Source organism: Calidris pugnax, unplaced genomic scaffold (genome assembly GCF_001431845.1).
Source record: "Calidris pugnax isolate Ruff unplaced genomic scaffold, ASM143184v1 scaffold18, whole genome shotgun sequence".
In the NCBI taxonomy this organism is placed as follows: Eukaryota; Metazoa; Chordata; class Aves; order Charadriiformes; family Scolopacidae; genus Calidris; species Calidris pugnax.
The window spans coordinates 15968400-15981093 of NW_015090812.1; the positions used below are offsets into that span (position 1 = coordinate 15968400).

Consider the following 12694-nt stretch of genomic DNA (forward strand, 5'->3'; position numbering starts at 1 on the left):
GTGAAGAAGAGAGGAAAAGCGAGGCAAACTAAGAAAACAGTGAAAATTGTTACAGAATAATTTATGAAAGTCAGAGAGAGATTGCTGTTCCTTATAAATGAAATTCCATAATGAGGAGGAAAAACTGTTAGTTGTGCTTGGTTTGTTTAGCTTCCCTAAAGACATCCTACTACCATGTTGTGGGTTTAACTCTAGGCAGCAACTAAGACCATGCAGCCACTCGCTTACTCCCCCCAGTCAGGATGGGGGAGAGAATCGGAAGAGTAAGAGTGAGAAAAAATTTGTGGGTTGAGATAAAGACAGTTTAATAAACAAAGCAAACCTGCTCGTGCAAGCAAGGCAAAAAAAAAAAATAAATTCATCCACTGCTTCCCATTGGCAGGCAGGTGTTCAACCATCTCCAGGAAAGCAGGACTCCATCATATATAATTGTTACTTGGGAAAACAATTGCCAAAACTTCAAACTTCTTCCCCTTCCTCTTTCTTCTCCCAGCTTTATAAATGTGTCTCCTCCCAACTTTTTGGGGGGAGACACTTTTTCACTCCCAGCCTACCCCTTGGCAGGGTAGCGTGAGGATCAGAAAAGGTCTTGGGTGCTTAGCAACAACTAAAAGCAATAGTGTGCTACCAACACTATTCTTATCCCAAGTCCATAACATAGCACTACACCAGCTGCTAGCAACAAAGTCAACCCCATCCCAGCTGAAACCATGACAAACTCTATTAATTTTGATACTGCAGGCAAAGCTGGAGAAAAAATTCGCTAATGAGGTTTGAATAAATTACTTGCTTTGAGGGAATGTAAACTTGAGTATTAAGTATTATCAATGGCATGTACAGCAGTCAAGTTTGTTGTGGTTTTTTTGTGTTTGTAATTTCCACAGTAATTTGGATCTGCAGTGTTTTATACAGTTAGGTTTCAGATCACCCCTGAAAAATGTTTAAAATTTCTTGCAAGGTAAATGCACAGACTTGGCAGAAACCTCCACGTGAAAATTTTATTTTTGATTTTGTAATTATAGTCACACTAGTGTGTGTTACAGAGCTGTTCCCTTAACTTTAAGAGTACTGTAAAAATTTTAGGCACTGGGTGTATAGAACACATTTCTCTAGTTTTTTCACAGGGAATGTTATTGCTGGAATTACCAGCTTTGCTGTCATTAAATAGGTCTGTAAAGTACGCATCCAGTCATCTCAAAGGTTTCCCTCTAAGCTTTTATTCTTTCAGCACTCTTGTAGATTCTCCTTTTCTAAACTACCTTCAGACAGAGCACTTCTAGTTTAATATTTGTTCCCTCTCACTGACCAATCCAAGGTACTACGTAATAATGAAGTTACTTTAACAAGTGGAGTAGATAGCACCTATTAGAATGCACTTTTAATCAGCGTGTCCTGTGGCTTTGAGGTTGGAGAGAAGAAACTATTGGGTGGCTTAATATAATTTTGTGAAACTTGAACTGAAAGATCCTCTAAGCAGTGTCATGTAGTTGAAAACTAAAAAGTAGGTGACCGTTAACAGCAAATTGGATACAATCAGTATACAATGTACGTATGAAAATATATCTCAAAACTATATTGTCCTTTCATTCTTCCTTGTTGTGTAGAGTTAGATATAGGTGATTGCTTTTAGAATACTGTTTAGTATATGTTCCTAAGGATCAATGATTTTACATTTAGTCTTATTAGTAAAATCTGCTAAACTGTGGATGTAGACTGTCCTAGCTGCATAACAAGCTTTTTTTTTTTTTTCTAAATATCTTACTGCCTTAAAATGTATTGAGAGTGATAGCGCTTTTACTTTACTGATTTCTTTCTTGTTTTATGTTTATAGACATGAAGACATCTTTCCAGGATTCTACTATAGAGGTAAAAATTCACAGAATTGGAAAATGTTTGTGATTATATCAGAAGTTTGCATATTATACCTTAAGATGAATAATTATTAGGCTAGAGTTATAAATATTAAGCACTTAACTCTATCGTTTTTCTAATATTTTTTTTCTTCGTTTTATTTAAAACTGTCTTATTTTGGTGGCAGTTTGAAATCCGTGCTGATTTCACATGAAAGGTGTAGCTTGTGCAGATAGCCTGGAAAATGCATTTTAAAGTGTATTTGTAGACCCTACCTATTCTTGTAATGCATAGACAGCTGTCATATGAACACTTTTCGTGTTGTCATAGGTAGTCAGCTTGAATTCATACCCCTATGACCTGCTTGGATGGGTTGAGAAATTAAGTACAAAATGACAGGGCGATTACTAAAGAACAATGAGGAAGAATGGATAAGACATAAGACACATCAAGGAGAGAGGGTAAATAAAAGAAGAAACAGTGTTAACAGGTTTTCTCTGGTAGAGTACAAAGATTAGTTCCCATCTTTGGAAAGAGCAGTTGCAACAATATGTAAGAATGTGATCAGTGAGCTAAGCGTGTATGTATATGCTCGTTCCATGTTGAAAGATCGGAATGTTATTTTCCTTCTTTTTGAATGGAGGTATTAGTGTGTTCTCAGCTAAGTATTTGAAAGTCTGATTTTGACGTCAGAATACTTAATGTAGAAGACAATGAGAATTTTGATTGTGAAACTTAATTCACAAAGACTTCAAGGCATTAAGGAGAAACGGATAGCTTGAAGTCTTTGTACATTGAGTCTAATTAGATGTTCAATTCCCTTTCTTCTATTGTCATATTGACAAAAACAGCAAGTAACAGATTATTAGAAATAAAGTAATTTGCACTGTCTTTTTTCTGGGTTTAGTATGATGTTTTGTTGTTTTTTTCTTACAAAATGTATGGCTTTGACTTTTACTAGGAAATTGAAGTGGACACAAGTGGTGCAGTTGTTATATATGAAGACTTTACAAGAGATGCTTATGATCTTGGATATCAGACTTTTGGAGGTAAGTCAGTTTGCTTTGTCAGGTAAGGTATTGTATTTGTGTGACTTTGAGTGACTAGATTTAGTAAGCGTGTACGTATGACCTCTGTTAGTTATTGAGCAGCATGACTTTTTCTTTTTAAAGAGTTTATTAATTTAGGCCGTAGAGAAGATTATTGTTTGTAACATCCATCCAGCACTTGTTTTGTTCTTAACATGTTTATTGTCTCCCTGTCTCTCTGTCATCTCTGTATGTTGTTGTTTGACTTGTTTTTATTTTTGTGAATTTAATCTAAATGGTCTTCTAATACTTACCGCCACTCCATTGTTTAAATGTTGTTATCCCACCAGTTCCTCACCCATATCCTATTATTTATCCCACTAGCTGATCAACCTCACCCTTAAATCCTAGGTGAGTCAATTTATAAAAGTGGATTTAGTTAACTTGGAGAACTGCTCTCAAGAACCCAGTTCTATTTAGTGTGCAGTCTTAATGGAACAGGTTAATTATTAATTTACATAAAATCAGTTAAAGTGTATATTAACTGTAATGATTTCAAACACATACACAAAGAAATCCAGTATTAAGGCTGAAGCTATTTTTAGTCCTTTTTCCCTCATGTGCTGCCCTATTGCATATGTAGTCTAATCTGGTAAGGAGTGATGGAAATTTGAGGCCAACTGATTAGAGTTTCTTGAAGTAGTAGTAATGGTTGTTTTTTAAAATTGTGTGTTTTTTTCATTTTTAAAAGTTTGTGTAAGTGCACTGAAGGAAAGTGGGAGCCTTGCTGGGGAGTCCCAGTTTATATCTAGATTAAGACTACCATTCCTCAATTTGTAACAGGATGAGCACTTGAATTTGTGAGCTTGAAGGGTAAGATATAGGCCGTTTCACTCCGCAGAATGTTGTCCTAGAGGATTTTTGCAGCAGTAAAACAAGTGATCCTGTGCATGTCTCTAGGGTTGGTGGTAAGACACTGAGTGAAATGCAAATCTTGAGATCAGTAATGGGGATTGCCTCTGTGAGTGGTTGGTTTTTGTTTTCAAATTGAATCTTAAAACAATCTTTTGGATAGGAGTTTTTCTCCTGTCTGGATCAGAGTAATTTTTGAAATTCTGCTACAAAATGATAAATTTTGGGGTAATCAGGAATGAAGTGGATGCTGTTAGTCAGTGGAAATGTTTGTAGTACTCAGTGACACTTCTAGAGCCACAGAACATTTTGCAAGTCTTACTTTTTTTTTTTTTGCTTCTGCACCTTACTTTCTGTTGCTGTTTGAATGGAGGCAAATTTCATGGAGACTGACCTCTCTCCTAAGGTTGAATTGCAGAGGAAAACTTAAGTGATCATCTTTTTTCTGTTCTAAAACTAATTACTCACTGAATAATATTCTAATTATTTCACTTTGTCCATAGGCTTTTAAAGCAGACATAAGCAAGGCAAATAACAGTACAGTTGTGCAAAAATTTCAGTGTCCTTAGAAGTCTTTAATGTTGCAGAGCTAACTTCATTTATTTGTTTTCACTCTTCCTAACATGCCAAGTGATAATTTAATGAAGTTCTTTGAATGTTTGGTTGGGTTTTTGGTGTGTGGGGTTTTTTTTGTTGGCCCAGCCTCCCCCCAGCTGGCTCTTTCTTCACCAATTTATTTTTTCAGCTGCAAATCTTTGGAAGATTTTTCTGTGAAACCAAGTGAAGTCTAGTGGGGAAAAATAATAAAGTTGTTGAAGTTCAGATTGGGTACCTTCATACCATAATGAAACACTGCCTTGTCTCCTTTATGAGAACCTTTGCTTTTGGTTTTGGAAGCAGCCTTCTCAGCAGAAGAGAATGGCTTTAGATAGTTTCTTTTTATGAAAGGGGATTGTAGCAAAGGTGCTCTAAAATCATGGAGAATTTTAGATAGTGTGTTTCTCCCCATGAACCCCCAGTACCCTTTCCTGGTCACTTGAGGCCTTTAATAACTAGGCGCAAAAGGGTAAGGTTTGCTTTAACTCTGAATTTCCTTACTTTTATGAGTGTAATCCCCTAAACTACTAAGTTTGCATTGCTGGAAGCAAATGTTTAAATTGGTTGTCTTTAAAAGAAAAAAACAAAGCAGAAGTTCTATCTCATTTAAATAACCCATTGAACCACTTTGGTATAGGGTCTTTCTCTGCATTTTGAGATGTTTGTGGAAGAGAGAGGGAAGGCAGATACTTTGAGGTTGTGTTTTGTTGGTTTTGTTTGGTTTTTTTTTTTCTGGAATGTAAAATTTTAACGTCCTTCTATTTTATGTTAAGATGGCAAAGGAGAAGCTAAAAGCGAGGAAGAAGAAAAGCGGCGAATTGAGGCCAGAAGAGAGAAGCAAAGACGTAGAAGGGAAAAAAACAGTGAAAAATATGGTGATGGATACAGGTTTGTGCTATAAATTCTGTCTCATGCGTGTCTTTCTTCCCCTTTATCCTTCTGTAACAATATGTCATCTTTCCAGAAAGCCTCTTTTGACTGATTTTAGGAAAATAAAATGCGGTAAAGAAATGAGAAAAAACCCCCATTCCCTGAACCCTCCCACACCTAAAGCAAAGCCAGAAAATTAACTCAAACAAAAAAAGAAACCCTCAGCCCAGAATCAAGCACTCAAATCCTGTGGCTTAGAAGACTGAATGTTTCACTGGAATTCTGCTGTATCAAAATACACAAATTTCCTAACCCCTTCTTCCCCACAAGTGCATCAGTGCACACTTGAGAAGCAGCTTAGAAAGGCACTGGTTTTGAAGTATGTATTTCATTTAAATATATATTTGTGCTGACTTAAGCTGTTAGAAATTGACTTTGTTCTGGTTTTATATGTACGGTGAGCTATTTTCTAGCAAAAATAAGTAGATACTTCTGTAACTTTTCTCAGTCTTGCCACAGCCAAGTGGGCTAATGGCCAGTACCGTACAAAACTGTTCTATGCCAGTGCAGTATATGATCGTATTATTAGTGCCTTTTCCTCATTATACTGAGGAGGCCATATTTCCTTATAAAGATTATATAGTTTTTGTATGGAAAATGAGCTTTAAATTAATTCTTTTGACTATTTGGATTTAGGAAATCATGGACTGGCCTGACTATGAAAAGTACTACAAAAGGTGAAACAAACTAGTGACCTGTAACAGATAAACTTGCAAAACAACGTGGCTTTTAAATGGATAGCTTCTAATTTCAACAGTGTTCATCTGTTGCATAGATAATCCATTACTCTGAGACAGGCCTGGTTTATATTTGGTTCTTCTAACAGTTATTCTTCATAATGGTAAAATACTGGAATTTTTTTTTTCCTCTTGTTACTTGGGCTTCTTTAAAGAGCAGTTTTCCTCTTCCGTTTCTGATTAGGTTTGTCAAATCCTCATATTTTTGAGGAGAGATAGAAAAGAATGTTTCTTTATTAGTAATATTATTTAATATATTTCTTTTGATAGAATGGCTTTTACTTGCTCATTTTGCAAATTTCGAACATTTGAAGAAAAAGAAATTGAGGCACATCTGGAGAGTGCAGCTCACCAGGAAACATTGGATCATATCCAGAAGCAAACCAAATTTGACAAAGTAGTGATGGAGTTTCTTCATGTAAGGCAACTGTTTTTGATCTATATAATGCTTTTACATTAGAATGTAGTTAACAATTTATCTTCATAATACACTTAATTTATCATCATTATTTGTTCTGCAGACAACTTTTGGCACAGTGCATATAACTAAGTTGAAGCGAATTCAGTATCTGTACAATAGTGTTACTTTTACAATTGAAAGTAGGTTCCTTAAGTAACAGCATTGCTATTTATTACAGAGCTATTTTGAGTAATATTTTAAGTATAGGTTCCTATTGAAATATAAACAATCATACATCAAGTGTGTTACAGTTTTTTTTTTGTTTTTTTTTCTGATCCTCTATAGGAGTGTATGGTGAATAAATTCAAGAAGACAGCTATGCGTAAGCAACAGACAAGTAACCAGACAGAAAATGCTCAAGCTGCTGAAAAAGATATAATGGAAGGTAAGACTTTTTATGTGAGAGTGCCTGCTGTGGAGCTCTGATTGTCCTTTTCTCCTTTCATTCTTCTTTAAATTTGATAAAATGTTTGGATTAGAATTATTAGTTTCCACACCTTTTCTGTACCTGATTGGGATTCCTTGCTTCACTTCTGATACAACGTGGAATGTAAGCACAGTGGGAGATAGCAAACCTTTTTTTATGTTTGCTGTCCAGGTAGCCTTGTCAAAAAGTAAAGTACCATTAGGCTATGTGCCTGACAAACAGAATTACGTGGGCTTCGCCACAGTCGTACTCGGCTCATTGCGTGAGGAGTGACAACAGGTGCATGCAGATAGTTTGAAAGAGAGCGTGTAATAAAGCAGTTAAGGTGATAGTGGTCAAATATGATGGCAAGGATCTGGATAATGTAAGTGGAGTAGTTGCTGTAGTTTTGAGGGACAAAAGGAGGAATTTGAGCACTTTCTTGGCTACCCAAGATGCATCTTGGCCTGAATTTTTTTCCCCTTTACTACCCTACGGGCAGTTTTCCAGAGCATTTTGTGTCCCTGCCTTGCTGTGCCATATCCTTTCACTTAAACCTTTGCTTGAGGGCTTTCAAAAGATGTGCTAGAGCCAGAGGGAACATCTTTTGAGTACCTTCACTTTTGGCAATGACTGTATTTGAATATTACCTTGATTCTAATTTAAATGCTAAAAGCTACTTAAAAATGGGTATAGCTAACATCTTAACGATCTCCCAAATTCTTTTTTGTACTTTCCTTAAGTACTGGAGAGCCTGTTTGCCTTTATGATCAGAATGTTCTGTTGGCAAGCTAATATTTAAATTTCCAAGCGGAATTGGATTCATGTGCTTCTTCCTGGTGGTGAGTGAAGGCAAGGAAATAAATAAGTTGCTCTTATGAGGGGTAAAGTAAATCCAGCTGTTTTGGTGAAGCTTTTTTTGTTTATTGTATCAAAATATGTATTATTAAGGGTATTAGTTATTGTTGATTTTTAAATAGATGGCATTTTTGTACATAGTTCAATTTGATCGTTGTATCATTTCTCTTTTCATTTATTTGGGTCAGTAGGTATTCACATATCATAACCTCAGACAGCAAGCATAATTGCCTGGGGTCTCATATACATAGTTTGTGGAGAGAAGGAGTTGGAGTATCCAAGTAAAAAACTTCTTCCTTCAACATTGCCTTCAGACAGCCTAATTTTGATTCCTGAATTTGGGTGAATATTTCCCTGGGGTTCAGTTTGACATGTTTAACAACTGAGAGCTGAAATTTCTTGGAATAAAACAACCAATCCCCTCTTCCATTTCCTGCAAATAACAGGTTTTGTGTTAATGATTTGTTGCATCTTCTTTGGCAGGGGTTACTGCTGATGACCACATGATGAAAGTTGAGACTGTTCACTGCAGTGCTTGCAGTGTGTATGTTCCAGCGTTACACAGTTCTGTTCAGCAGCACTTAAAATCTCCTGATCACACAAAAGGAAAACAAGTAAGAGATGACATATTATTAAGAAAACAAAAAATGAGCATTATCTGGTAGGAGGTGAGAACTGTTGTGGTACTCAGTGCAAGGAATTGATAAGTTCTTGATGGTTTTACTTGTTCTCTAGAAAGCTAGAATCTCCTTGTTACACTTTGTAAACATAATGTCTCCAGTAGTAGCCAGTGCCTAAGCAGCCACCATTGATGAGGTGTTGGTACACTTATTAGCTGACAGTAGTGAGTCCTGAGAAGGTTACTGGGAATGATCTTTATATTTTATGAGAACTTTTTTTTTACTGCCTTTAAGTGTTGGAAGGATTTTGTTATGCAAGTTGCAAAACAATACGTTTGTTACCAGCAAGGTAACAAACCTAGTGCCTTTTTTTTTTCTTTACTTGGCTATTACCTTTTTAATTTCAAAGAGAGTGGGAGCAGCTTAGAATTAACAGTAATATGGAATTGGTCCCTGTTACAATTTTATAATGATACACTTTTTAGGCTGGCGGAAGGGTTGAAAGAGTAGTGTGAGTGGAAATAATCACAGTTATCATAGTAAGCAAGAGGGCCAAAGTAATGTTTTGTCTATATGTGAGCTTCTGTGATTATGGAATATCGTAGAATCATAGAATGGTTTGGGTTGGAAGGGACCTTTTGAAGGTCATCTGGTCCAAGCCTTCTGCAGTGAGTGGGCGCATCTTCAACAGCACTAGGCTATGATGGAAAAGGGTGCATGTTATCTGTAGATGAGAGCAGGTAACTATGTTTGTAGACAGGTGCATGGCTGTAGTTCATTATATAAGCAAGGTGTGAATGTGTCTTTTGATCAACCTAAGCAACAAAATATAGATAAAGCCAAACTTGATTGAGTTTACTCTGTGGTTTGGACTTAAATGCTAAGAATGAGCATTTCATGCTGCAATATATGTATATTATTGTCCTTAAAGAAGCTGACCGTGAATTGAAATTTGTGTGACAATTGTAATAGGTATATCATAATTATTCACTGTAAAATTTGTTTCTTAGGCTTACAGAGAACAAATAAAAAGGGAGAGTGTTCTTACTGCCACAAGTATCTTGAATAATCCTATAGTCAAGGCACGGTACGAGCTGTATGTGAAGGTAAGATGCAAATGGGAAAAAAGGTCACCTGTAACATTTGCTATACCACTCTTTTCTCCAAGCTGATGGAGTTTAACCTCAGTGCTGTCTTCTGGTTCTGCCTTCTAGGTAGCATGCAGATTAAATATACTTTTAATGTATTTTGCCAGTCTCAGATAACTTCATTTGCAGAAAAAATTACCACCTTCTGATTTACCAGCTTTTGGGTTTGAATTACCATTTATATGTATATCTATGTATATCTTATTTTTAGTTAGATCCTCTTATAAAAAATAATCAAGTTTTAGGAAAGCATTAGCAGTGTTTTTAATTCTATTCATGATGCTAACTGTAGAGCATAAGACACTTTAAAAATGAGTCAATCTTCCGTTAGAAGCAAAGGCTCCAGCATGTTGCTTTGTGCTAAAGTATAATGCACGCACTATTTGGCTACTTTGTATTGCATAGAATTTCTAGGATTCATGGCAGCATACAGTAAAAGAAAACTTTCAACAGCAGTTCTGTGTTCAGAGAATTTAAAAGGCATGGCAGCCTGTGTTGCAGATACGTGGCCTGAGAAATGTGAATTAATTTTAGCAAAATGTGGGGTTTTTTTCCTTCTGGGCCAGTGAATTGACTTTCTGTAGTATCATTGTTAGCTATTTCTGGTAGTTACTTTTAATCAGTTTATAATTTTGCCGTGCCCAAACAATAGACTCCTTTAGACAAAGCAATATTGTCTTGCAGAAACATGACAAGGTATGAGCTAATGCAGAAGTTAATTGTGATTTAAAATGTCAAATTAGTCACATCCTGCAAAATTGTGTTTGGTCGGGTGCATGAATCAGTTTAAGAGAACTGTTGTCTATCTGTTAAGATAAGGTAGCAAATGAGCAGATATCACGGCCTGGAATATCTGCATGTATTTCCAGCCATCTCTGCTGGTTCTCCTCGTGGCCTGGCATATGTGTGCATTGTCCCATACAGCCCTCTAGTGGGGGACTGGTAAAAGGGGGAATGGAAACTTGCCATTCAGCAGTTGAAAAACTGAGGAAGATAAAACTTGCAAGATTGTCTTCATGAGGAGACCACTGATGTTTTCAGAATGCCTAGCACTTTCCTGGGGTGGATCGACTTTCAGCAACACCTACTTGGTTAGATGTATCTGGCTTCTGGTTACGCAAATCCCTCTCATCATTTTCCAAATGTATAATAAACTGCAGACTGAAGGAGTCCAGTTTTATTATACAGCATGTGATGAATCGGAGCATATGATGCATGCATTTGGTGCTTACAATCTTCCAGGAGAGTAAGAGATCCTTGTTACAGCCAAAAATAACTTGGTTTGAGATGAAGGGCAGATGGGCTTGGAGGAACACCCTTCCCCACCCCCCCAGCCAAAACCCCCCAAACCAACAAAAAAATTCAAAAAAACCCCACCTAAAACCCAACAAACCAAAAAAAAACCAACCCAAACCCAGTGTTGTTCTGGAAAGTGTTGTCTATCCTGCACATGCAGTGTGGAAGGAGGAAATTGAGAGCAGGGAAGACCTGCAAGGTTGTTGCATAGATCTGTTCCAAGTCGCAAAGGCAGGTCATCAACACTACAAATGCCTTTGACAAAAGCAGAACAAAATTGCAGGTCAGCAACTCCTGATTTTTATGCATCGCTTTTGATACAGTTTGACATGAGCAAAAAGATAAAGTTGAGTTAGGAAAAGCTCTTCTTCTGTTGAGGCCAGTGCTAGAACCACACCCTGCTGAAAGTAGTAGTCATCCATCCCTTCACCACAAGCGGTATTTGGGACCCACCTTCTCCCATTGTGGTTTTGTGTGGGAAATTCTTCTAATGCCATTTCAATTGCCCCATGGAGCTACAGAGTAACTGCTTGGAGGATGACAATTTATGTAATTTGGGTTGATTGGTCAGCTGACACTTGGCAGCAGGTCATAAATTTTGAGGATATTTGCTGTGTCTTGCATTGTCAAGGTTGAAGGCTCTGACTAATGTTTGACTGAAAATGAGGGAGTGGATTGTGACTTCTGGTCTGGAGTAAGCTAATTGACAAGCAGAGCCCCAGGAGCCCCATGGAGGATGACAATTTATGTAATTTGGGTTGATTGGTCAGCTGACACTTGGCAGCAGGTCATAAATTTTGAGGATATTTGCTGTGTCTTGCATTGTCAAGGTTGAAGGCTCTGACTAATGTTTGACTGAAAATGAGGGAGTGGATTGTGACTTCTGGTCTGGAGTAAGCTAATTGACAAGCAATCATAACTGCTGTCTTACTTGGGAAACTTCAGCCACTTCTTTTGAATAAAGTGTCATTCTATCTGTGACTTATTCCTCTACCCAACACTTAATGGGAAATCTCTTTTGCCCTTTGATTTAATCTTCTCTCCAGCTAGGGACAGTTGTTCACTGTATGTGCAAAAGGAAAAAAGCAAATAGATGCATCCATTTTAAACAAACTTATAGCTTCAAATATGTTGTTCCAAAAACACTCAACTTCCATTTTTATTTAACTATATGTTTCTAATTTGCACTGTGGAAAGGAAAGCAGAAAAAAATTTCTTTGGCGGTAAACATTTTTAATCTGCTTAATATTTAATCATTAAGTCAGTTTTAGATTTTCAGGTTTCATGGCAAAATCTTCTTTTTAAGAAATAAATGCAAACTTGGTAGTATTTAGCTGGACATGCTAAATAAATGCACGAACTTGATTCTTTCAGCTAGTTCTATAAGCTTGGACATATCAGCTGTAGCAAAGATGTAAAGGTTACAATCTTTCCTGGTAATTTTCACTGACTTCAGCTATTTTTTTAGTATTTTTTTTTAACATGGAAAAGATGTCCACTGAAAGTAGAAGGATCTATATGGAGTTGGCCTAAAATAATCCCTCATGTTGCGTGTGGGATTTTTGTTTGTTTCAAGCCATTTGCAATTAACGTCCCAGCTTAAATAAATTAGTTGTGGCTTTAGAAGAGTTCATGGTGTTTATTATAAAGGCTCTGATCTTTATGTTTCTGGTCAGTGACTAGGGTTACGAACAGGAAAAAAAAACAGAGTTGCAGGCAGGGCTTGACTGCAGTTGTTAGGGCTACAGCCAGGGATGTGAGCATCAAGAATCATAATGGTGCAGAACAGTCTTTCTCAAAGGTGGCCTTCTTAATTTACTAATGCATTTCCCTTGAGTCTGTTAGCATTGG

At 36.8% G+C, this 12694-nt stretch overlaps 1 protein-coding gene across 2 annotated transcripts in view; it reads left to right on the plus strand.

Moving 5' to 3' along the window:
- ZNF326 (zinc finger protein 326) overlaps window positions 1–12694 on the plus strand; it is a 29783-nt gene that overhangs the window by 12793 nt on the left and 4296 nt on the right. For both annotated transcript variants that reach the window (XM_014939148.1, XM_014939149.1), the window contains 7 exons: window positions 1832–1866; window positions 2813–2900; window positions 5162–5276; window positions 6326–6473; window positions 6801–6900; window positions 8263–8393; window positions 9410–9505. In XM_014939148.1, coding sequence (XP_014794634.1) covers window positions 1832–1866; window positions 2813–2900; window positions 5162–5276; window positions 6326–6473; window positions 6801–6900; window positions 8263–8393; window positions 9410–9505 — 713 coding nt within the window. The remainder of the gene's footprint in view (window positions 1–1831; window positions 1867–2812; window positions 2901–5161; window positions 5277–6325; window positions 6474–6800; window positions 6901–8262; window positions 8394–9409; window positions 9506–12694) is intronic.